At 31.6% G+C, this 25739-nt stretch overlaps 3 protein-coding genes and 1 long non-coding RNA gene across 5 annotated transcripts; 2 read left to right on the top strand and 2 right to left on the bottom strand.

Moving 5' to 3' along the window:
• The first annotated feature begins 299 nt into the window (after positions 1-299).
• eIF2Bdelta (eukaryotic translation initiation factor 2B subunit delta) lies at positions 300-9887 on the top strand. Of its 2 annotated transcripts, XM_068770148.1 has the most exons (10): positions 300-402; positions 1001-2044; positions 2399-2536; positions 2709-2839; positions 4269-4368; positions 5028-5207; positions 6024-6151; positions 6520-6697; positions 8031-8211; positions 8755-9887. In XM_068770148.1, exons 2-10 carry the CDS (start codon positions 1295-1297, stop codon positions 8958-8960), a joined length of 1992 nt encoding a protein of 663 aa, XP_068626249.1. In that variant the 5' UTR covers positions 300-402; positions 1001-1294; the 3' UTR covers positions 8961-9887. The 2 variants fall into 2 exon arrangements, with proteins under 2 accessions (XP_068626249.1, XP_068626247.1); XM_068770146.1 differs by lacking the exon at positions 300-402 and having other exon boundaries at positions 1203-2044.
• Positions 9888-11093: 1206 nt separating this feature from the next.
• On the bottom strand, positions 11094-13075 carry LOC137926628 (dolichyl-diphosphooligosaccharide--protein glycosyltransferase subunit 1). Its single transcript, XM_068770295.1, has one exon. It carries the CDS (start codon positions 13024-13026, stop codon positions 11617-11619), a length of 1410 nt encoding a protein of 469 aa, XP_068626396.1. The 5' UTR covers positions 13027-13075; the 3' UTR covers positions 11094-11616.
• An 888-nt stretch (positions 13076-13963) lies between these two features.
• Positions 13964-16372, top strand: LOC137926877 (uncharacterized). Its single transcript, XR_011107719.1, has 2 exons — positions 13964-14112; positions 14190-16372. It is a non-coding gene; the product is annotated as an uncharacterized lncRNA (long non-coding RNA).
• A 543-nt stretch (positions 16373-16915) lies between these two features.
• On the bottom strand, positions 16916-25389 carry CaBP1 (Protein disulfide-isomerase A6 homolog CaBP1). Its single transcript, XM_068770107.1, has 8 exons — positions 25245-25389; positions 24943-25136; positions 24182-24406; positions 20940-21092; positions 20189-20398; positions 19076-19230; positions 18405-18563; positions 16916-17719 (listed from the first exon to the last, which is right to left on the bottom strand). Exons 1-8 carry the CDS (start codon positions 25264-25266, stop codon positions 17563-17565), a joined length of 1275 nt encoding a protein of 424 aa, XP_068626208.1. The 5' UTR covers positions 25267-25389; the 3' UTR covers positions 16916-17562.
• Between the last annotated feature and the right edge of the window lie 350 nt (positions 25390-25739).

Below are 25739 nucleotides of genomic sequence, written 5' to 3'. Positions count from 1 at the left end.
ATACTACATTTAGTTTTATTTTATAAAACAATCTTCAAAACTTCTGTTAATTGCAAATTGTTGAAGTTTATTTAATTAATTCATTAAAATCATCACCTCCCCACGTAGTAATCATCCATAAACAAAATGTTAAATAACCACGTAGACTCGAGCAAGACTGATTGACCTTTCGAAATATATACTTAAGTACTTACTACAAGAAAGATAAACTTACTATCATGTCATTGTAGTTGTTGTTAGCTGTCAAAGTCACTTTCAAATTCAGGCTAGAAAATCTGCAAACGTATGGTTTTCTGATATTCGTTAGGCAATTTTTTTTTCCTTTTGCCCAATATTACACAAGGGAAATTTGTATATTATTGTATTTCGTATAAGTATTCATACGATTTCCTAAAGAATAAGGTGAGTGTTGAGCTGTTTCCAAATCATGATTATTTATATCATAAGAAGGTATCTACTCAACTTTTTTCTTTAAATGATTATCTAGCTTTCTCTCGGATTAGCAGCTATGGCATTATCTAAGGTATAGTAACTAATTCTCATTAAAAAAAGGCGCATAATTTGCGCATAATGCCAGTTTGAGGTTATATAAAAGCTGTGACTATCACATGAATGTATTTATGTATTACTTAATAGTCCAGCAATCACTGCATTTAAATTTTTTACTGACATTGTTCATCTGTTTTAATAATTGAGATTCCATTCCCCCATTCACTGTTGTAACTGCACATTGATTAAAACATTTTTTAAGAATATTTATAATTTTAAGTCACCATTTTTTAACTGCCACAAACCTAGCTTCTATCTCTTAGTTTCTTTATGCCCAAGATATGTTATTAACTATTACAAATTGTGTAACTGTAGACTGCTTTGATATTCATGATATTTTATTGGAACACAAAATATCTGACTATAATTAATTGTAAATTGTGTATATATTCATAATACAATATGATTTTAGGATGTACAGATTACCTTTATTTAAATCTTATATTTATAGGAGATAGAAATAAAAGAAGACGAAGCAAAGTCAAATTTGACAAATTCACAAAAGCGGAGGTTAAGAAGGAAAAAACTTCGGGAGGCACTGACTGTCAATATATGTAAAAAAAATAATAAAATTAATATCACAACTATAAATAAAAAACAAACATCAAACATAAAAGCACCATATTGTCTTTTAAAAAAAGAAAACAAGGGTCTTTGTAATGTTTCTGTGAATGGCACAGGCAATGTCAATAAAGAAGCAGAATATACTATACATGTACATAGTGTATTAAATTTGGAAAACAAAATGTCATCAAAAGATACTAGCACAAAATCCAGAGAGGATATATTAGCTGCAAGGGAAGCTAAAAAGTTGAGTAAACAAAAAGGAAAGAAAAAAAATGCCTCTCCTATAGATGATAAAACATTACCCGATTCTGCAATGCAATCTGTGCAAAATTCAGAAGCAAAAATAAACAATGAGGCTAAGCAAAACAATATAGAACCTCCTGTAACTGCAGGACTAGACAAACCTGTTGAGAAAGTTGTAAATAATGCTGAGAGTTCTATAACAGTATCTCCCAAGGTTCCCAAGGGTAAAGATGAAGTAGATAGAGCAGTACAAGACAACAAAATCATTAAACCTAATGTAGAAAACGAACACTCACCAAAAAATTGTGAAGGAGGAAATGTAAATGTTTTGCAAAGTGAACCAGTAATAAGTGAAAATATTGCCAGTGAGAAATCTAGAGATCAAATCAAAGTTGAAAGGGCTGCAAAGAAGCAAGCTAAACAAGCTAAGAAGAAATTAGGTGATGGCGAAGGTGATGAAATTGAGAAAAACTCAAATAAACCTCACAGTGTGATGTTAAAAAATGAAAATAGTATCTTAGCAACTGAAACCAACAAGATTATTACGAAAGATGATGGTTCTTTTGAGAAAAAAGATTTGACAGTACAAGAAGTAGTAGATACATTAAAGGACATTGTAAATGTTGCCAAGGATTTCCAAACTGTTACAGATAAAGTTAAGGCTATTGATTTGAGTGGTAAAAAAGTAAGTAATATTTGGTTTAAATTAATTTTTCCTTTTTTAAGTCTTGTTTAAATAAATTAGTTTCTGTTAATACTTTTTTACTACATTCATTTACAAAACTATTTTATTTTTGCTATTGTATTTCAAATTCAGTCACAGATTTTTATGTGAAGGTATTTCATATGGTGTATACATTATTAGTTACAATTTCGTTATAGTCAGCATCATGAATTTTACCAATGTACAATTGAGGAGTAACTGCATTAATTTTGTTTATGGACCTTAGTGATTCATCTAGTCTTTGTGAGAGACTAAAGAGAATATGAATTACTATACCTGAGATGCAACTATTTAAGTATTAAAATTTTCTATTAGGCTGAAGAAAGTTCCAAAAGCAAAGCAGAATTAAGAGCTGAAAGACGAGCGAAACAGGAGGCCCAAAGAGCTGCCAAACAAGCGCAACAGAAAGCAGCTGAAAAACCTGTCGAAAAAGTAGGGAAAGTTGAAGAAAAGGTATTTGTTACACAATTTATATTTGAAACCTAAAATAAATTTTAATTTAAAATAACATTCCTAAAGCGTATTTGAGTTAGTTACAGTAACACCAGCTTAGACACAAAATTGTCAAAAAATCCACTAAGACAAGACAAAACAATTGTAAAAGAAAGGTAATTTTTTTTTACAGAAAGCAGAGAAAGATAAGTCAACAGAGAAGCCTAAGTCAAAAGTTCAAAGTATGCACAGAGTCAACTGGTTCCAACATCTATACACAGAGCATGACAAAGAAGCCCTGAAGAAGATTGCACTTAATTCAAAGTAAGTCAACTTTTTCTGTCTTGTCTTTTCTCTCTTTCTGTTCTTTGACAGATTAGGAAAGATATTTGGTTGACAGATTAAAACAAAAATTAACACGAATTCCAATATTAAATAAAAATTGTGTTAATTAGTCCAATAAAAACAAACCTAAGATATATTTTCGGTACACATTTATATATAAGTACTAAAGGCTTAAAAGTGTTGGCTCGTTTGTCTATAAGTGCAGGATAAAGCTGGAGACGAAGCAGGCAGACTAGATGTTCACAAATGATATTTTATTTATTAATATTGATGTTATTATCCAAGAAGAACTAATTGCAATGAGAACTTGTATACTTCATGAAATGAATGCCAGAAGAAACCTGAAAATGGATTAAGCTATATGGGTATCTTTCAACTTATGGCAATGAGTGTTTCAAACACACTAAGATCTGAGAAAAGTCTTCAACAAACTCAAATAGGTTTATTTTTGTGGATCATCTGAGACTCGCTGGCTATACCGTAAGGATCTAGATAAGATGACCCAAAAAATAGATGTACCTACATATATATACCATGTTAAAATGCTAATATGATTCATAAAGTCCAATGTGCTGTGCCATTTCCCATTATAATATATGTACCACATGAATGATGATAACAAATTTATCAAATAGGCAGTGCTAGCCTCTTTGTAGTATATAATATGATAATTCATAACAATATAAAGTCAAAAATAATCAATAATTAAAAATTTAAAACTGCTGGAAATTTGATTTTAAAACCGAAAATTAATCTATACAAATAAATATATTTAGAAACTCTGTGTGTAGTGTTAAAATAAACAGCTTTTTACTACATGCATATAAAAATATATATACCAAAATTAAATTTTTCTGTCAGTCTGTTTCTTCCAGCTAATCTCTGAAATATGACTTATACTGGCAGGCAATAAGTCAGGCTGATGTAATAAGGAGTAACTTGGCTATTTATATTTTAGAAACATTTTAAAACGAAAAAAAAATGGATGAAAGAATTTTTTTCTCTCTTTTTTTTCTTTAATTTCACGCGGACGAAGTCGCGAGAACAGCTAGTTCATAAATAAAATGAATGACAGCTCTCCAAGGATTGTTTTATATGTAAATATTACAAAATCTGTACTTAACACTGGTTATGATACAATATCTAGAAGTGAAATATTAAAAAATAATAAAAGAAAGATCGTTGAAGTCCGTTCGATTTGTTGCCGGTCGCCATTACTTTGGCGATGTGTTGACCTGTCGCCGAATTGTCCATCGTAATCCCCAATCTTTTTTTGTACTAAGAATAGCTTTTGATAAAAATTTGCTAGATGCTTCTAAATGTCATAACGCGTTACAAAATGTTACATTTACACACGTTGATAGTGTATAATATTACCCCCCAATAATAATTAAATCCATAATTTCAGTCTACACCCCGCTATAATCAAACTAGGTGTACAGTTGGCATCTCAAGTGGTCACGGGCTCTAATGCAAGGTGTATAGCACTGTTAGATGCACTTAAAAAGGTAAATATTATGTATTGTAATAAATCAAAGTTGGTAACAAATTTTACATAATGCTTGGTATAGTTTTTGTAGCATAAAATGTTTGAATTTCTAACAACTTTTTATAAATAAACTTAAATAACACTTATTAACTTTACAGGCTTGTATATTTATCCACCAGAATATCAATGTCTATAGTGTTTATTTTAATTTTATACAACTAAATAAATAATATACATAAATACTATTTTTGTCTCAAATTAGATTTTTTGTTTTTGATATTACATAGTTATTTGGATTTTTGCATTTAAATATCATTTAATTAAAAAATTGTGATTGATAATTTGTAGTCTATTTTATTATTATTCAGAGAGCTGAATTATTACGCTGTTCACGATTTTTTACATATTTAATAATGTTTGGTTTAACCTGGTATAATGTGGATCTATGTGTAGATTCCTGTTTTAAGATGTATCACAGCCAAATAAATTACTAAGAATTATCGTAACTTCCATTTTTAATTAGTATACCAGTAAAATCTTTAAATATTTAACACTTAAATGAGAAAATTCGAACATCGGCCTAGCGCCAAGCACTGTTGCACACTTCGCGGTGCGCTGAAAACATACGTCAATTCGTGCTATATTTTATAATATGAATAATAAAGATACTGTTTTTAGATGGTGCGAGACTATAGCCTGCCAGCCAAAACAGAATTCTCTAGAGGTTTAGAGTCACATTTGGCTGCGAGCTTGAAATTTCTGTGGGCCATGCGGCAGCCCTCTGCTTCTCAAACGAATGCGGTCAAACACTTCCGACGCCAATTGACACAGCTGCCTAATAATGTTGATGAATTTGATGTAAGTACAATGTAAATTAACTGTAAAATGTAAAGTAAAAACTAAATAAACTTTTTTTAAAGTAAATTACATTTTGATTACATAATATCATAATCCTATGATTTAGGAACTGAACTAATTTATAAATTGGGATTATAAACATGTTTCCAGTGAGACCCAAAGATGCTTCCCACTCCCTTGAAGCAACCTCATGTGACAAGACTTTTGAGAGTTCCATGGCCCTGAATTTTCATTACTTCAGAGCATTTTTTTTTCTGAAACAAATTTATGTAATTATTATTTTAGTATTTTAAAAGTTTATTTGGTTGTTCACTAAAATAGTCTTATATGAGGATGAAATCTCAACAATGAGGTTGAGAGTGAGTAGAAAATTCTTTATGGCATATATCATTATCATTAATTTACAGGCCTTGTAAGAAGATACAAGGTCATCTAGAAAATAATGAGGATGGCTATGCTAAAATGCTTAAATTAATTACTAATCATTGATATTACTCTAAAAATTGCCCTTTGGAAGTGGAAGTAGGCAAGGCACATAGGTCATGCAACCAACGGCCATTGAGGCTGAAAGATTCTCGAGTGGTAGGCCTCTTTCTTGGTGTATCGATGATATAATCATGTTCGCGGGAAGTCGCTGGATCTAAGCAGCTTAAGACCGATCTATGGTGGAGCGTGGGCCTGGCAGTCGACGCATATCTCCTGACAAGAATTAATTAATTAATCTATGGGGAAGCCCAGTCTAGGAGTGGACATCCTATGCCAGAAATGATGATTGTAATTAATAACTTTTGTTAAATATAAATCTCTTGTAATCAGGCTAAGAAGACTCTTCAGGAAGAAATTGACAGGTACATTAGAGAGCAAATTGACATGGCGGGTGAAGCAATAAGCATAGCCGTTCGCAACAAAATATCCAATGGTGATAACATATTGACATATGGATGGTGAGTTTAAACATTATATATTGTGTATATATTATAATTAAAATTTCATAATAGCTTTAAAAATAAAATTCTGGGGACAGATAACCTTGTCTTCAGAAGACAATGGATGCTGACCGCTTTCAATACTTATTGGAAATTTATGGAGAGGTCTATGTTCAGCTATGGATGTAGCTGAAATGATGATGGTCTACTTACATCAATTATTGCATTCTACTAAAATCTAACTGCTTATTCGAGAAGAATGAAAAGTTTGGGAGGAGGCCTATGAGACATCCTGCAAGAAGTTGATATTCATACAAAACTAAAATTTTTAGTGAATACTTTTTTATTTTTATTTATTATCTACATCCATAATTAAATTATTTCAGTTCCTCACTAATCGAGCGTATACTATGCGAGGCTTGGGAGAGTGGGCTTCGATTCCGGGCGGTGGTGGTCGGAGACAGAGTGCGGCTAGGCGCCCGCGAAATGCTACGTCGGCTCACGGCTTGCGGACTCCCTTGCACGTATGCGGACATCTCCGCAGTCAGTTTCCTCATGAGCAATGTCAGTATATATATTTTCTTCATTATAGTTTACATCTAGATATGGTATGATTTAAAATAGAAAGAGTAACAATTTTAATGTTTAACTAATTTATTGTAAATTAATGTGTGGTACTCCCTATTCAAAAAACAAGGACTTTAGGAGAGTATACTAACAAAAATGCTTGCTTCTTCTTGAATGTTTATTTAGCTTTAAGTTGTTAAATAAATAATAATTTATGAAAAAAAAAATTAAATTGAGTAGACATCATGATTACATAGCCATAGATAGCTTATGATGGACTTCATAAGAAGGTTTAATGTCACCTGTAATGAAAAGGGCTATGCTCTGAATTACGCTGCAAGATTGAATTAGAAATGAGGAGATCCATAGACAAACCAACATCACCTATGTAGCTCAATACTCTTAGAAATAGGATAATAGCGCAATGAAAATATAGTAAGAAGTGTATATATAAGTATAAGAATATCATAAGAAGGATCGAGGTCACTCAGAGAGCAATGGAGAGGGCTATGCACTGAGTTTCGCTGCAACATCGTATCAGATATGTGGTGACGTATTGCTTCCCTGATTGAACTCAATTTTATATGCCCTGTGGCTTGTGTAGCAGTAAGGTATAGTCTACAGAAATGTGTAGAAAATTGTAAGTGTCATTTTACATCTAGTTTAGAGACTGTCATCTTCAAACAAGAAACTTCAGGTTAATCATTAACTTTTTTGGCTCTATAAATGATATATGCTTTTGGCAAAAGTCGCCGCTGCGGACGAAAAATACATATATGAATTTATTCTAAATCACTGGCATGGATTAAAGGCGTGTTGTAATTTATTTTTATGCGCTGTGAAGGTGCGCTGTAAACTATTGAGTATTTATTATTGGAAAATTTTAATGTTTATTATAAACAGTTTTTATACGCAAAAATAACACACTTAATCATTTAACATCATGCAATAAAATTATTATAATTTGTGATTGTTTTCGTCTTAAATACTGAGGTGTAGCATAATGTAATCCACTCCCAGTGGACGTCAGCACTAAGTACATGCTATCTATTCATTCATTATTCAACTATGATCCTGAAAACTAGAATCCAATTGAGAACCCTATTAATGGCATACTTCAACAAGTCTCGATGTGGACAGAGTCAACAAAAAGACAAATGTATTTTGTTTTATCACAGAATATACTTACACTTTATTTTTATAATGCCCTTAATACTATTATAGAGAAGTTCATTACGAAACAATAAACTTTTTAAATTTATTACATGTCAACACAACTCAATTTAGTCACAAAAGGTTAAAAAAAATATTTTCATGTGATTTAATGTAGATAAACAAGGTTATCCTCGGCGCCGGTTCGCTGCTGGTTAATGGATCAGTGTTGGGACCGGTGGGAACGGCGCAGGTGGCGCTAGTAGCGCGCAGCCACAACGTGCCCGTGCTGGTCGCCTGCGAGACGCACAAGTTCTCAGAGCGCGTGCAGACTGATGCCTTTGTCTACAACGAAATTGGTAAGCTAACCTAATCAAATAGTCCATGGTGTTTTTTTATACCAAATATGGATACAAAGATTTGCGACACACTCTAGTGTTACAATTTTTTAAATTTATGTGCCTTGAGTTAAGAAGCTTATAAAAGCCAGAACGGCTAACCTGTCTGGCGCCAATCGAATATAGCCAGCACTCTCAAAAAACACCTTCATATACTTATTGCACGAAAATGTTTTGTAGAGAGCTATGGAACTGAAAAACACGGGTTCCCTTCTAGAAATTTATTTATTTATTTATTAGAAGAATTAAAAGAAATCATTGGCAATGTTTTCCTTTGAGGTTTGGCTAGTGTGTATAAAGTTTACTCAGACTAGACATGTAGATAGACTTTTAGAAATATCCTAACTCAACTTTCTAACCTAGGTTTAAATATGGTGATATGATTGTCACCACATTAATAATTAAACCTATCCACATCACAACAAACTTCTGTACCCTATTTTTATTATGCCTATTAACATTAAAAATTATTTTTAAAACACAATAATATATTTTTTTATTCAGGCGACCCCGATGATTTAATCGATAAAAACGACCCGAATTCGCCGTTAAAGGATTGGAGATCGAATCCTAATATGACGTTGCTAAATCTGACATATGACGTCACTCCACCAAGCCTTGTCACCGCAGTTGTAACCGAGCTCGCCATATTGCCCTGCACCAGCGCCCCCGTCGTCTTAAGATTCAAACTATCTGAATATGGCATGTAGTGTTGCAAGTTTATTATTTTTCTACCTGAGCGTCAACCCTACATACCTGAGCGACGCATGAATAAAACAAATTCATTACACATTGATATTACCTATTGTAATGTTTATTTTGAAAATTATTTAAAAATGTATTGATTAACTATATATTAGCTATGTTATTAAAATTTAATATGTGATTATTAAACCGATATATGCAAAATGTAATTTTCAATATGTTGAATAAGAACTCCTCTATTTAAAATATTTTTTGTTGCTACCACTTTCTTGTATATTGTTTAGTTGCATATAATGCTATAGAAGTAACTTATTAAAAAGAGGTTTAGCTCTCTTAGGCATTATTAACATTGAATGCTCAATGTATTTTGAGTCACTGTAGAGCATTCAGCTGTGTGACCTGATCAATACTATAAAGTCTAGTGTACTATCAGCTCTGCGATCCGAAGCAACACGAAAAAACAAATGTTTTGTTACAGTAATCTGGCTAGTGAATTCGTAATTATGACATATAGTGAATACTATATGTCATAATTACGAAATCAACTATATGTTCACATAGCAGATATTGCATAAATTATATTTATAACAAATAAATAATTAGTGTGTTTCAATGTATTTCAAGTAACAATAAGGATTTGTATTTTTGCATTAATATATCAATTGGATTGTAAATTTCAATATGTACCAACTTCTCTTTGTTTATACTTGTTTATTTTTTGTTATATTTCTCATGTGTTGCTACCGAATTTACAACACCGGAACTTAGGAAACCATGCGAGGTGGAGGTCGAGAAAAGACATACTCCCCCATTTTGCTTTGTAGATATGTGCATCTAAGTAACATTGTTTAAGTTATTCTATAATAACAACCATAAATCTAATATTCAGATGTTTACAGTTAATATATATTAACATTTCAAAGGTATATAAATATATATAGGTAATAAAAAAAAAATCATCTAAATATCCCATACCTGGATATAAATGCTTTTAGATCTTATTGTTTATAATTTATTAAATGTATTGAATAATAAGCTAAAAATAGATTTAAATTTGGTTTTATAAATTTAATTTGGAATTTAACATGCTCAAATAGTTTGTTTTCTTAATGTCAAAAACAATAGTTTAATTTTCACTCCAACACTGCCAATAACTAATAAAAATTATTTTAAATAAATGTGTTTTTTATTTCGTAACATTTATTTACTGTTTTTATTTTATATGATGATTAAGACAAAGTTGATGTCCATATTGAGCCTTCAAGTAATTGTCGAATGTGTTGTTCTAAGTTATAGATGATTTTATATATCCGGGGCTAATCGTCCAGCTAGGTAAGTCCAACTTTGAGAAACAGATCACTTGCTGAATCCAACTAGAATAGGTTACGTTCGGGGAGCTCCAATACATTTCCAAAAGACCGCACCGCAGTACCTGAAGATGGACGGTCGCTGAGAGATGATCACCCAGAGAGTCTATATTCAGAGTTTCGTTCAAAGATAGAATTAGAAATAAGGATATCAGCAGAAGAACTAACGTCACGACATAGCTTGAAGAATTGTTCATCTGAACTGGCAGTGAGCGGAATACATCACCCATACAACAGATGGTCTTTGAGGCTGAAACATTCTCGAGTGGCGCGCCGTGGGTAGGAGGCCTCACCCTAGGTGGTAGACCGACGACTGTGAAGGTAGCAGAAAGTTGCTGGATGTGGGCAGTGCAAGACCAGTTATTGTGGCAATTTTTAGAGAAGGGCCGATGCCTTATAGTGAATGTCTGTCGGCTTATGTGATGATGATAGTCAATTTTTTTTATTATATTATTATTGCACAGAGATTGTTTCTTAGGAATGGAAAAAGGAACAAGGGTAGGTAAACCAAATCATAACAGGCTGACTTACTTTGCGGTTGGAGAAAAATTTGTAGAGTTAAAGAAGAGTTTAAAGTCTAGGGGACTCCTATGTCTTAAAGCATTTGGCGCCTAGTTTGTTTTGACACAAGAAGAAGAATAAGACTAGTAACAAAGATTTTTTAATTTTAGTTTTGAAGAGTAATTTATCACAGTGATATGGCCAGCTTGGTTTGTAGAAAGGGCAGTTCAATAAGATATTGTTTGAAATTGAAACAAATTTATGTAATGTTTTGAAATATTTTCTCATGTTTTTATCTTTACACAGACATTCAGTAAATTTATGAAATCAATGAAACATTTTTATAATACCAAATTTGTTTTTTTTTTTTAATAATCATCATGTCAACCGAGAAACATAACATGTGGATGTAGATCTACATCCACTTGTTATGTTTACAACAGCCATTAGGCATCTCCAAAATCGCCATGTTGAACGATTTTGCACCGCCTGCATCCTTTACAATTGTTCATAATACAACCAATCACTCAAAATTCTAAAAATTTCATTTTACATATTTATGTTTGTAAGTGAAAGCATCAATGCTATCTCATTTTCTATTTAGCATCTTTATTATAACTAGTCACATTTTTATAAATTTAACTTGACAAAATTAACTATAGCAAATAAGAAACAAGGTATTGGTAAAAACTTTTATATTTTCCATAAAAATAACATTTGAGACAATACAAATGTGCATGAACAAAACTGTTATGATTCTATTAAGTTACATAAATTAACTTAGAAAATAAATTTACTCTTTGTGAGGGTGTTCAGGCTTATGAATGGAGAAGTCTAACCTTACATAGATAATTACACAGAGGAATAACATGTAGAGAAAGCCTACAACTAGCAGAGGCTCCTGCAACATGAGAAGGCGAGGGAATGTGTAACGAAGTTGGAAATCTTGAATATGATTCTCTACAACATTTCTCTTAGTGAATGAAACTACTGGGCGGCCTTTCGTATCCAAGTATGTATAGTGTAAGCTATCAGGCAGCCTGGAAATTGAGTATGGAATATTCAATTTGATATTACTTGAGCCTTCAGGTAAGATGATCTTTGTAACCAATTCATCAACTTGCATATCATCAAAAATGTGATCAACAACTCTCATTTTCAACAAATATTCATTGCCTGAATGGTACAAATACTCATAGCTTGGTACATTGTACCCTAGAGTATAATGGGATCTCCAGCCTCCAAACAGTGGATACCTGGGTCTAAGATCCAACTCAACTGAATCTTTCTTGATTTTCATGTTTGATGTTGAAATATTTCCATTTGTGTCCCTGTAGTACACATCGGCTGCTGATGCTGGTAATAAAGTCTTATATGAACGCACACTGGCTGGGCCACTGTGATGATCTTGTTGATAATCATAGCGGGAGAATGGTCCCTTCAACTTAGCACCAGTGTGTTCCACTTCAATCGTTTCTTCAATCGCAATGTTCCCCCAGTGCGAAACTTCGATGAGTCTTTCAACGCGCGTTACTGTTAAGAATGGTGAATTATTCTTATAGTGAATAGTCAATTCCTTTTCAGTCAAAGGTGCTATATTACTGTAAGGGCCATAGGAAATTATGCTATCAATTTGGGAAAATGGTTTTACTTTCGTAAACGACTCTACACTTTTCGTGTTAACAGCCACACTTGTTTTTTGAGACGTAACTGTGTATGGTGAGTAAAAGTAAAGATTGCCATTGTATTTAACGTATTGATCTTCTTGTTGAGTAATAGCGGTCGGATAAGGCAGCAGTGATTTTGTGTACACCACCTCGACGTTCAGCACAATGGATGAAGCAGCACTAACAGGTTCCTTCAATTCCACTCGCAAGAATTTCACACCGTCATTACCTTTCACAGTAGTTTCGACCAAGCGCAAATCTTTATTGTTGTTATCCTTAACGCCAACGTAGGCTAAATCATTCTTTGTCGCACTTTCCACTGCATATAAGAAACTTTTTGCCGGCGTCTGTCCTGCGTTCTCCAAGGTTATTTTAGATGTAATTTTGACTAGTTGTGATGTTATATCTAAGTGACGATCGACATTCTTGATTTTTATATCTTTGGATATTACATCAACATTTACACCATTACATTTTATTATGATACAAAGGAGAAATAGGAAACTAAACGGTATTTTAGCCATCGCCGGTATCATTTTCCTTTTGACATTTGACAACGCACTTCAACCAATAAGCTAACGGAAGTACACGCCAGCAAAGGAAATACGTTTATTATTTTTGTTGCCAATATCCTTTTTATTTTAATTTCTCTACACCACGTATTCTGTAACAATTCTATTATTTAATTATTTTGCCATGTATTAAAGGTAGATAATAAACTTTACTTGTGTTTTCATATTAAAATAAAAATGTACTTTTTCAAAACAAGTAACAGATATTAATACCTGCGTAGATAATTCTTTTGTTGCTTAATTTGGTTTGGTTGTGTGTGTATGTTTAATATAGAAAATTTTTTTTTGAAAAAATTTATGAATGTCATATATTAGCGCAAGTTATGGATATTTCTGTTTTTGGGAATGGTTCCACAACTAATTTTCCGATTATTCTTTACCTCTAGAACTGGTTTTCTTCTTGACTACCCATTACTTAAGTCAATTAGAAAATATATATCTGAACGCGCTCATTTCTTATAACACTGAAACACATATTCAGACATATTTGTCCTTTACTCAATGCGAACACGTTTTCTAGCTCTTATCGTAATTGTTCCTGTGTAAGTACCTTGATCCTGAACCTGTGATCAAAGTAATTTTTAGAGGTTTTCCACACAAAAGCGAATGCCTATCACTTTACAGAAACAATGTTTAAAAATTTGATTAATAATTTGTAATATTCAAAAATAGCATTGGACGTGAATTATGAACTTTTAGGTAATTTTTATAAAAAATAAAATATTATTTTTGCTACTCTTAAAACATCTAAATAAATTTTTAGCTTTCTTTAAAATCGTCTGTCCTTTTAACTTGCTCACAAAAATGCTATTGAAAGATTATTATATTAACTTTGTCCTGCGGTTACCGTGTAGATGCCAATTTAATCTATGCACTATACACTATTATTTAATCTGTGAAATAAGTTCTTGAAAGTTTGTAAGTTTGTTTGTTTGGAAAACTTTTTTCGTCAGTTTTATAACATTGCTTCTGCCAATAATTAACCAAATTAAGGAATAATACCGACCGAAATGATTAGGCAGTTCATTGGCCTCAGTCTTGCTTTACTCAGTGAGTATTTGTAACATTTTATTCACAAAATATGCATTTAATCAAACTTAACTAAGTCCATCCGTGTTCATTTCTAGTTTTAAATCAATTAATACCATGCGACGCGTTAAAAGGATTTGGAAGAGGAGGTTACGGCGGCAAATACGGGAGCAGGGGTTATAAGGATCCGCAATCTAAGACTTATGCTGGCACCTCTCCTGGAATTGCGGGCCAGAGCGCTACTCGAAGAGGTTTAGGATTGTCCGCTTGGGGTATTGTCACGTTAGTTGTATCTTTCATCTTAGCCGTCGCCGGTTTATATTATTTTTCTATTTGTTATCCAGTGATTTGTCAAAAGAACAAGAAGTATGATATGATTGGGTTAACCAGTGTCGCTTAAAGACGTCTCGACTGTTTGGAATATCCTTTACATATCTGTTTATGTTAATTGATAATTGTTTAATATAGTGCTGATTTTTAGCATATTATCTATACAATTTTGTCTTTTACAACTGATAATTTACCAGGCCTGTTTTTATTAAATTTGTAATAACTTGTAAGATATAGACTACCATAAATTTATAATTGGATGTTTGTTCTGATTGATGATGATTACCAATACAGGTAAGGAGGTATTGCACAGACTAATGACCAGATATTGGATATTTAAATGCAAATTTGCTTAGTTTCATTTTTTAGTAAGGAATTATGGAATTGGTGTCATTAAGAGCCTGATATAAAATGAGCAGTGCCACTAGGTTCAATCTGCAGACCACACAAGACTACAAGAAGGTAGCAAAAGTCACTCTTGGATATATTAACAAAATAAACTACTTTTTGAAGCAACCTACATCAATCCAGTATATAGATATCTGTCTTAATTTCCTGTTTGCATCTCAGAATGATTAAAACATTAGTACTTTCTGGTACTTGCCAACACTTAAAGTAAAATATGCACTTGAATATCCTATTTATGATAACAGAGTAGATATTAAAAAACTTGTATTATTTTACATTTAGAGTGATATTTGTGCTAAGTATTTGTACCAACTATTATATAATCTATGGTAAGAGTAGAGTTATAATTTATACACACAAAAGAGCTTCCATTTATTATAATGGCTATACAAATATATATAATTAAATTAGGTATTAAATATGATCAAAATTCAAACAGTCCATATGTAAAAGGTACAAAAGAATCATTTTCACTTAAAACTCATTTTCATTCATGATATATTATAATTACTATATATATTATGAAACATAGCAAAGAATGTACATTTTTTTTCATGAATTACATTGTCACAAGGTGTTTAAAAATTATCTGTTATAAGCTAATGGAACCACTACCATTTCTTCTCAAAGGTTTTGCTTTAATTCTTAGATCTTTAATACACTTTGCTGTTGAAAAGTTTCTATAAAATAAATCAGGTGTCAAATTTAGACTTGGTGGTGTCCATGCAATGTCACTCCTTTGTATGACTTTCTTGATAACCTTTCTCATATGACCATGCTGATGTTTAATATGTGGCAAGAGGCTGTAAATAAGTCATTTAATTGTATCCATTGAGCTCTTTAAGCTGTGCTGGAAGTTATATAATAAACAAAAACTTTACTATTGTTCATTATTATAAGAAATGGAACAAAAATTGCTATTTACTATCTAAAATTCATTATTTGTAATTATTACAAGGTAATTCAAGGTGGTGTTGTGAATTAATTACATCAATTTTGTTTAATGAATTTATGTATATATATTTTACGAAATTGTAATTGAATGTATATTCTATATGGCTCTTATCAAAAAGCAATTCTATATCTGGGCATTTTTATAAATACACTATTTTTCATCTAAATTACCATAGAAATTATTACATCTGTAATTTTATTATATTAGGCAGCCATAAAAACTTTATCAACATTTATTTATCTATTACCACCTCAATGATTGTCTTATTGTATTGCAGGAACAATTTAAGACTTATATTTATTTAATATTTAAAACTGATGCCAGTGAGTGGGATGTACACATTTGTAATTTGATCTGAATTAGTTGTAACTTTATTTTTTTTAAATTAAGAGAATCCTTAAGAACTTTCATGTCAGTGACTTTATATGCATATTTTGTTTTATTTGATCAGTATTATGATGACATTGATATACTCAAAGCATGTTTGTTACTATATACTTTCTCATATCCTATTTTATGGTAAATGATTATCTATTTAATCATTTTAGGTAATATAATAATGCTCAAATATAATTAATTGTAAACCTGTTTTATTTTTTTACTATTATTACACAATCCAAAGTTTACTTATACAATTAATGACAGTATGAAATTGCATATTGATTGATTTTAATTTTTTTATTTTAGGGTTAAGTAATCCAAATTCATACCTTTCCTTAGATAATAAAATTAATAATAAATATTTTCATTATAAAATTGTAAATGAAAGAAATATCTACCCCCTCCTGTTAAAGATAACTATTACTTTTGGTTTATAGGAGGTATCTGCATGTGCATGATACATTGCCTTTTAGGGATAAGACAAGGGTTAAGTTGTATTTACTACCCATAAACCTTATTGGTTATCTTGTTTCTGTGAAGGACCCAGGTAACTTTGTTTGAAATTTGCCAAATTTTCTCTATAGCTGGGTAATAGTTTTTCTTAGAAGGAATATAAGTCACTGTCATTTCAACTGTAAGATGTCCATTCCTGAACTTAGGCCTTCCCATGGATAGGACCAATTGGAAGCAGTAAAACAAAGGTTAAGTAAAGAAAGACAAGGTTTGTAGTAAAAATTTATTAGACTTTAAATTAGTCATGAAAACATGGCAGCACATATTCAAAAATTTCAACTACACATTGGAAGAAAGGCAGTCTATACACAATTAGCAATTTCCTTATATAATTACGAAATAAATTATATTATTGAGACCACTGGCTATAATATTATAGATTAATAGAAAATGGTTATAAACATCCTAAACTACATTCTGTCATATTATTACAGCAGACTTTTATTTCTATATTTTTAGAAAAATAAATGTAATTAGAAATAAGTACAAGATTTCTCTCTTCCATTTATTATTAAACTAGATATGTTATTAATTGTACAATGGGGTAATATAACAGTATTAATCATTAAGTCTTGAAAAGATAAATGATTTCAAAATGATGGAAAATATTTAAATGCATATACAAGCGTTTTAAGCAAATTTTTAAAAGAAATATAATAGGTTTTTAGTAAATTAGTAAACCAATATAACAGTATTTAATAAAGATATGTAAAAATTTCAGGAAAAAAAGAAAACATTATTGAGCAGTCCATAGACTTAATCATATAAATGGACTATTTAAAATGTATATGGTGATGTTTTGTGTGACTTAACCTAAGACAACATCAAGATCTTGAGATAAATATAAGTGACACTTATTTGGCAGTCTTAAAGCTTACACTCACTTATAACTCGTCCTTTTCCAAATCAATGTCAGAGAGGTCAATGTCCTCCTCTGGAGGCAGTTCACCATCCTTACCGTCCCATGGCTCAGTGTTGCTGATTTTCGGCATTTCTGCCCCCTTGACTGGAGCAGTTTGACCGCGGCCGAAGGAAAGGTCCCTGTTAAATATTTGTTTATTAATCCTCTTTCATAAACACATAAGATTGTGAGAAGTCAATGGATGCAGGTAAAGCTGGATCGGTCATTATAGTGACCTTTGGATAAGGCCTTTGTTCTGCAGTGTGCTTTTATCGGCTGACATCAATGTTGCTATTGTTTTTTTTTAGACACTGGTAAGTATACCTTATTGAAATAAAAAAACCAAATGACTGACAGGAGCCCCTGCTGTAGGTGTAAAATTAGTTCTTAAAATCATTCATTCAAAATGTATATCACCAACATCATTTAGAACTGACTGATGAACATAAGGACTTTTCTTAGATTTCCAACGGGGTGTTTAGTTTGGAATGGCTTGCATCCACTCTTAACAAAGTTGCCTGTCCACATTGTAGGTGTAAATTTTATGCTGCACCTGCCTATCAGTGGTTTCCACTGTCGAACTTAAGGCCTCACCATCCTCGAGGTTTTCCTATTGCCACTTCAACTAGTCAATCCTATGTTAGTTACTTAAATATTTGGTTAAATGTATATATCATTAAAAGTAAAAGTCAAAAACTTTCTTTTAATTATTTTAAAGTTTTATAACTTAGATTTAATATATGAATTCATAAACTTAGCTTATGAATAAAAGTATAACTAATTATAACTACAACTACAACATAATTATTGTAAACTATTTCTTACCTGAGGAATTCATTAATGCCGGTTTCAGAGAAAGATCCCCTTAAAGTGGAGAATTTCAATTTCTTAGCATTGACAACAGACATGGCCGGGTAACCAAAGCCTCCTAACTCGAGAGCCTCCTCCAATGCGGGCTGTTCTCCTGCTTCCGTCCAAACCCATCTGAAAATATATTTTTTTATGAATACAAAACAATTTAATCTACAAACTATTAAAGAATGTAATGAAATAACAATTTAAGATAATCATATCAGCCGACATATGCCCATGGAAACACTTAAGTTCAAAGATCTTTATTGCCAGGCCCGCCTTATTAACTATATCGTAGGTCGACATAGTGGGTGCCTACTCACGCTGCCTTTACTGGTACGTAGTCACACGAGAATCTCTCGTCCTTCCACATTGGTCATTAGTCGCACAAGGGATATGCCCCGCCCCTTTGCCACTTCAGACAATTAATTTGATAACCCTTCTTCTGTGGATCACCTTATTTCTGTTACGATCCAGCAGCGAAACTCTGAGCATGACCCTCACATTACTCTCTGGATGATATAAAGCCTTCTAATAAGGTTCATCACAAGAAACCACATTCTGTTTAGTAAATATGGTGATATAGCCAATGATTTGCTGCTAGAAGATTTTTTAAAACAAGAAAATCATAAAATTCTACATACCCCCACATTTTACTCTTATACTTGTCACCAAGGCGAGTGAGTATAGAGATGTACTCGTTGCGGCAGGCAGCATTGCAGTCTAGGATGTGGGGCAGGATGGAAACCACACACAGAGGCTTCTCACTGCATGCCTTCATTACCTCCTCATTTACTACCTGTATACAAGACAATGAATGAAATATTAAGTGTACAGAGAGATTACGCATCTAATGATAAAAGAATAAATTAGCGATTGTGTAACAATTGTAAAAATAAACATGCTGAGTATTGAACTTTGAGTAGTTTAGAACACGTATATTCTATAACATCTATAATAATAAACTTGTGAATTTTCTTTCATAAAGAAATATTTTGTTCACAACATAAAATAAATCCATTTAAAAACCTCAAAATTTGTTATACAATAACATTTTTACGAGCATGCTCAATCATATACTTGGCAACACTATAAGCATACATCAGGGGTAGGCAACCTCCTTGATAGTCCGAGGCAAAACCATAAAGTTAAAGCAGTAAAACAAAAATAACATAACAAAATTTCTATATTTGTTACAACAATGTACTGAATCTTTTAAATATGTTGTCTGTAATATAATCAATTTTAAAATAAATACGAAACAATTATATTTATTTTAACACAAAATTGCCAAGGAACTTAGGTACATTCATCGAGAGCCGCAAAGAGCTGCATGGGGTATGCAACCCCCAGGTTGGCCACCTCTGTTATACACATTTCATTTTATTTTTTGTTACGTTTTACAAAGATAATTATAAACCATTTTGTTCATCGTGTGATTAAAATGGGAAAGGAAGTGCAAAAAATATGAAGTGTGAATTTTTTTTCTTGTGACTGGACTGTTGCTGCTGTCCAAGTGGCATTTATAAAGATTTAACATTATAAAGACATTGTGTACATAATGTAATTGTCTGCACACAGAGATTATTTAAAAAAGAAAGTCAATTAATTTTCACATTATTAAAGCTACATGCTTAAGTGAAAACATTAATGAGAATGTGTAAGCATAGTGCATGGTTAAGATTGATTATTGTTGGATGGTATTTCTGCAGAATCTTAACAAAATTGGCATATAAAAAAAATTGTTGATATCTAACCTGCACAATTTCTGGTGGAGCAATGTTTTCTGCAAGTTTTTCCAATGCATAAGCAACAATATCACTAGAGGTTCTGCCACCATTGTAGTCCTCAACAGAGTCGCTGGACTTCTTCCCAGAAGGAAACAGTTTGATTGTGGGATACCCCTGAACTTGGTAACGGGAGGCCATAGCTTGATGGACTGTTGCATCTAGAGCACCCAATTTAACCTGTTCGTAAAGATAAAATACAAATTAAAGTCATTTCTTGTTATGTTTGTATAGTGCATATCTGTTGGGAAAATACTATAATTTTAGAAACAAGAGGTAAGTAACAATTTAAATGAAGAGAAAAAATTCACCTGTATTATTACAATTTATCAGATTGTACAGGAATCATATTATGACTGTCTTAAGATGAGAAGTTCATTTATTGTAGCCAAGTAACAAAAATTATTAAAACCATGCATTTATAAACACATAAAATTAATCTTTAAAAATATTTGCTATATCATCATTAAAATATATAAGAATTTTTTTGTGCATACAAATTAATATTTTAAACAAGTAAGCTATGGTATTTGAAAATGTCAATTTAATCTATATAAATAACATAACCATACCATGATTTAAAGAATTTCTATTCAATTTCTATTCAGTGTGGTACAATATTTCAAAAAATATATGAATCTTTCATCACCAGGTTAGTTTTTTTTTAAAAATATAGTATTTTATGTGATGTACCATATGTAACATATAGGAAATATCCTACCTTTCCTTTAAGTTCTGTTGCAGCTTTAGCCCAGTGCGGCTCAAGATTCTTGCAGTGACCGCACCATGGAGCATAGAACTCTACTAACCAGAGATCCTCGCTATCAAGTACCAGCTCTTTGAAGTTGCTGTCAGTAAGAGTTATCACATCTGACTGAAAATAGGAAATAATTATTAGAATAACATACTAAATAAAATATTCAGATGCAGTCTTGACAAAGTCTAATGGATTGAAGTGGTAATGGGCAGGTAACAGTGTGCTGAACAGATGGTTGCTGGGGCCTTAAGGTTTTAAAGTGGAGACCATGGTCTGGTAAGCGTACACTCGAGATGGTAAGACAGACTGTTAAGGTATTTGGAAGACAGGACACTTCCAAATGGTCCTATTGGAAATCTATGGCTAAAATGAAAGTTACGAAAAAATACCGATGTTTACTATTAATGTAAGTGAATAAAGTTCATAACAGCATTGACCTTGTGACCTAGTGATTACAATGTTTCATCAAATAATACTGTTCTAGAACTATGGATAAAATTTGAACTTTCTAGAGCCTAGACCCACATATTGCCAAGTATGGTACACCTACAAGGCCCCAATAAGGTCAACATTAAAGAAGTCATGTGTGGGTGCTAAGTAAAAGTAAATGTGTGGGTGGTTTCTCAACATAATGTATTAGTTGATTTGTTAAGTTTGATTCAATATTCTTAATACAACTTTGTTATAACAAAACCATATTATATATAAAATTTTTACAAATATTTAATGAAAAATTCTATTTTATTTTTCTCAATCTATTTCTTTGAAATTTGCAGGACACAAGTGATCACAATTAATGATACCAAGTAGTTAATAATATTAATAAATATCATTGCTATATTTAATTATAATTAGTTAAGTTTTTATTCCTAGTTAAGCTAAATTGGTCACTTAAGTTTTTTTATGTAGTACAAAACATCCAAACAAACTTTATGGTGGAGATAAAAAACAAGTTGTTTTTATATTTAACTCCATTGATAGAAGTGACACATTTAAAAAATATAATTTTTCGGTAAAAGCTATTTAAAAGTTTTCTAATGGAACATCATATTAATCTGTTAAATAGAATAAAATACTTTTTTCTGTTATACTTTTAATTTTAAGGTATTTAAAAAATCTAAATTACGTCACTTTTCTGTGAACAGAGTGACATGTAGTGTATTACCTCATTTAGCCTAGCAACTGTACTCACTAAAACTTCCACAAACTTAAATAATTATGGATATGTATTAGAATTTGGAAAATGGTATGGCTCTAGAAAAGTAATCTCTCCACAATAAGTGTTAATTTTTGTAATTGTCTCAAAAACTTTACATTTTTCATTTAATAGTATATAAAAGGCTTTTTGTCCTAAATAGTTTTAATCAACTTTAGCAGATCATTAAGTAATCATTTAAATAACATAGTTCCTTTAATCTAATCACAGTTTACATTTTGATATAGATAAGACAAAAGTTAATGTCCCATTATTAATTTTTTTTGCACTGAATCCATCACTTACATAAGATAATTTATCTTAAATGTATGTAAAGATAAATATTTACTTAAATACAGATTGACAGAATGTAATACCAGTCTAAAACGATTGGAGAACATTTTTCACTAGGGGCTGATATTACAACCCAGCTCTTACTAAGTAAACCCTCCCTTCTAGAGAACCTTATGTACTGTTACTCAAAATATATTCAGACATTTTGTTATCATATTTTTAAAATAAAAAGAGAGTTAAATAATTACTCAAGGAATTTAGGTATAACAACATGTTTCTTTGTAATAGCAAAGTTAGAAGCATAAAATAAAAATATAATCTATAAAATTTATTTAATTTTAATTTGATTTATATTTAAGTTTTATTATTCTTGGTTGATCAACATCAAACACTTTCCCACGGAACAAATTCAATTCCAGCAGATTGAGTTTACTTCTTTTCTTTGTCATAGATGATGTCATTTTAGGTGGATCAAGTTGCTCCAAAAACAATATTTCTTTCACCGGTTTCCATGGAATTTTATGGCCGTATACATCACTTCTTAACCACCACTATTGTTAAAATTGTAGTTATTAAGAATAATCTTTTATTATAATCAAGGAATGAACATATAGATGTATATATCTCAAGTTATCAATAAGTTATAAAATTATGAGAGGCAGCTTCAATGGTCTACTGGATATGTTACTCGACTATGCTAACTTTAAATTAGTTCATTTCAGAAATGCAAAATCCAAGGTATGTTCATTAATTGGCTCAGTATGATCAGTGACGGTCAATATATTGCAAGGAGAATTCTATAAACCTGTTATGAGAGTCGTCAAACAACCACCATATCCAGCTGCTCACCTTACAATGTGGTGAATCTGGCACCCCATGTTGAAGCCCTGAGGCTGAGAAGTTCTATCTCATTTTAACTTAGTAGAGAGACAAATGGTATATATGTTATAGAGTAATTTTAAATGAAAAGATGTAGCAGGCATTATTTCCCATAAATCAAAGTCAAGCCTATAAGCCAAATGCTTGGTTGGACTGTGGCTATTCCATAAAATTATTTGAAAAACTTGTGCTATGTATATTTATACTTATTATCATCAAAAATAAATGAATATTATACAAACTGTGATGTTCTTTATGACTAAATTTGCAAAACATTTATTCTATTATTTTTGTTTTTTGTTCTTTACTTGAAAGATTTTTTTAACATCAAAATAATATTCACACCAATTAAAAAAAAACCCCTCACAGGAATAGTTAAAAAATTACATGTATCAATGTTAGATACATTATTGAATGCATCCCACATTGCCAGGAACTTTAATGTATGTATGTGTATATATATATATTATGCTCACAAAGTATATCAACAAATACATTTCAAGAGAAGAGTTAACATGAAAGAATATTTTGACAATCATGAGAAAAATTCTTACTATATTGGCTTGAAGTGTGACTTAAAGAGGTCACAATTCTTTTTACCTGACTTACAATGCTGTCTAAGTGCCATTTGCACCCTTAAATGTCTTTAAAGGAAGCAAAGCTCGGGGGCTCTGTGGGAAGCCAGGGTCATGCTGCTACATGCAATTCCAACAAATTGGGAATGAATTCTTGTTAAAAAATTCTTGCTATTTTATTTAGTTAGCCAATAGACCTTTCACCAGCATTCAGCTTGATATTAATTTATGTAAATTCCTATGTAATTAAATTTAATATTTACCTTATCAGAAGAGGATCCACCAGCCTTCTTTCCTAAGTTTTCATAAGCCTTGTCTTTAGCTGCCTTAAGACCTGCCTCTACAAATGCTTCTGCGGTTCTCTGTCCCTGGTATGGTGAATGCTTACTACCTGTAAACACTTTGATGGTGGGGAACCCTGTGACTCCATATTTCTGTGCCAGATCTTTGTGTTGATCTGCATCCACACCACCAACTTTGATAATGCCCTGTTAATATCAAAATATTAAGTGTTCACAGTTGCTTAGTTCAAGGATTAGCAAAATATGGTTTGTGAGCCAAGTTTTCCCTTTGAATACTTTCACAGCTTTCACAAAATGTTATGATTGGGCTAGAAAAATTAAGTGGAAATTAACTCGAAACTAGGAGCTGGTTCAATAAGAGAAAATTAGAAACCATCAGCTTCCTAGAAAAAAACTATATTTATAAAAAAAAGAGCTTTATGGGTATTTCAAAATAGGTATTTCTAAGACGCGTAAAAATTTAAAGTATCTCAAAGACTTAAACAAACAAATAACATTTAGTAAGGTCTAACAAAGATATACTTAAAACCTTTTAATTTAAAATATGGGTCTTTGAATAGATTCCAATTACGTATTTTTGCATTTGGGTCGTTCGGATGACAAGGTTGCCGACCCCGGGGCTAGTTTACAAATTATTTATAAGTATGTACAACAACCGATGAAAAAAATTGAGCGAGTTAAAACGCATAAGATGGAATAGAGGGTAAATTAAATCATGTTACCTTTAATGCACGTGCAGCTTTTTTGTATTCAGGCACAAGGTTTTTGCAATGCCCACACCACGGGGCATAAAACTCCACAATCCATACTTCATCTGATTTTATTACAAGTCTTTCAAAATTACTGGGTGTAAGTTCTATGACATCCGAAGATGAATCGTACAGAGCGTACGATCCGACGACAAGGAATAAAATACCTGTAACATAACGTAAAATCATTGCAAAAGCCGGTAATATCAACAAAAACTTAATTACTTATTAGTGTGAAGCAAGATTTCACACTTAAATATATTTTGGAAACATACCTAATGCGTAGCTGTGTAACATTATCGCTAATTTAATACTAATAAGATTATCAATAAAGAATTACGTGTCCTATTAGATTGTTAACGCCGGTACCAATAACTATGAAATAATGAGAAACACGTCAATCTTTTGTAGTGGAATCACAACCAAAAAATTCTGGAGTAGTCAATGGATTTCGTGGGTTCATATTATTGGTCAATTCATTTTTCGCGCTAGTTGATAGTGGATGTGTTACCATGACTAAAGAATAAATATTAACACTGATCACCTCACTGTATCTATAAGAAAAAATAAACCAAAAAAAATATATCTTTTAAGTAGAACTTTTATCCCTAACATTAATGTTCCCTGTTGCTGCAAATAATTCGTAACTAAACAAAAAAAATAATCACCTATTTTAACCTAAAAAAGGTTATTAAAAATAAATCGTGAAGCATTCAACAATAAACGTGAAGAACTATATATTCATTGTAATGTGTAATATAAAACTTTTC

The sequence above is a fragment of the Battus philenor genome, unplaced genomic scaffold (genome assembly GCF_028537555.1).
Source record: "Battus philenor isolate CCGP_79_NKW_IND1 unplaced genomic scaffold, ilBatPhil1.0.hap1 SCAF_3, whole genome shotgun sequence".
NCBI lineage: Eukaryota > Metazoa > Arthropoda > Insecta > Lepidoptera > Papilionidae > Battus > Battus philenor.
The sequence above is the reverse complement of the archived record's forward strand: the minus strand, read 5'-3'. Positions and strand labels throughout refer to the sequence as shown.

What these genes read in the sequence shown, in the direction of transcription:
- eIF2Bdelta (XM_068770148.1), top strand. Translation starts at nt 1,295, where the DNA reads ATGTCATCAAAAGATACTAGCACAAAATCCAGAGAGGATATATTAGCT. An exon ending in TGTTAGATGCACTTAAAAAG is followed by an intron (nt 4,369 to 5,027) that starts GTAAATATTATG and finishes TACTGTTTTTAG; the next exon opens with ATGGTGCGAGACTATAGCCT. An exon ending in AACATATTGACATATGGATG is followed by an intron (nt 6,152 to 6,519) that starts GTGAGTTTAAAC and finishes AAATTATTTCAG; the next exon opens with TTCCTCACTAATCGAGCGTA.
- LOC137926628 (XM_068770295.1), bottom strand. Translation starts at nt 13,026, where the DNA reads ATGATACCGGCGATGGCTAAAATACCGTTTAGTTTCCTATTTCTCCTT.
- CaBP1 (XM_068770107.1), bottom strand. Translation starts at nt 25,266, where the DNA reads ATGTTACACAGCTACGCATTAG. An exon ending in GTTACACAGCTACGCATTAG is followed by an intron (nt 25,137 to 25,244) that starts GTATGTTTCCAA and finishes GTTATGTTACAG; the next exon opens with GTATTTTATTCCTTGTCGTC. An exon ending in GGCATTAATGAATTCCTCAG is followed by an intron (nt 17,720 to 18,404) that starts GTAAGAAATAGT and finishes AATATTTAACAG; the next exon opens with GGACCTTTCCTTCGGCCGCG.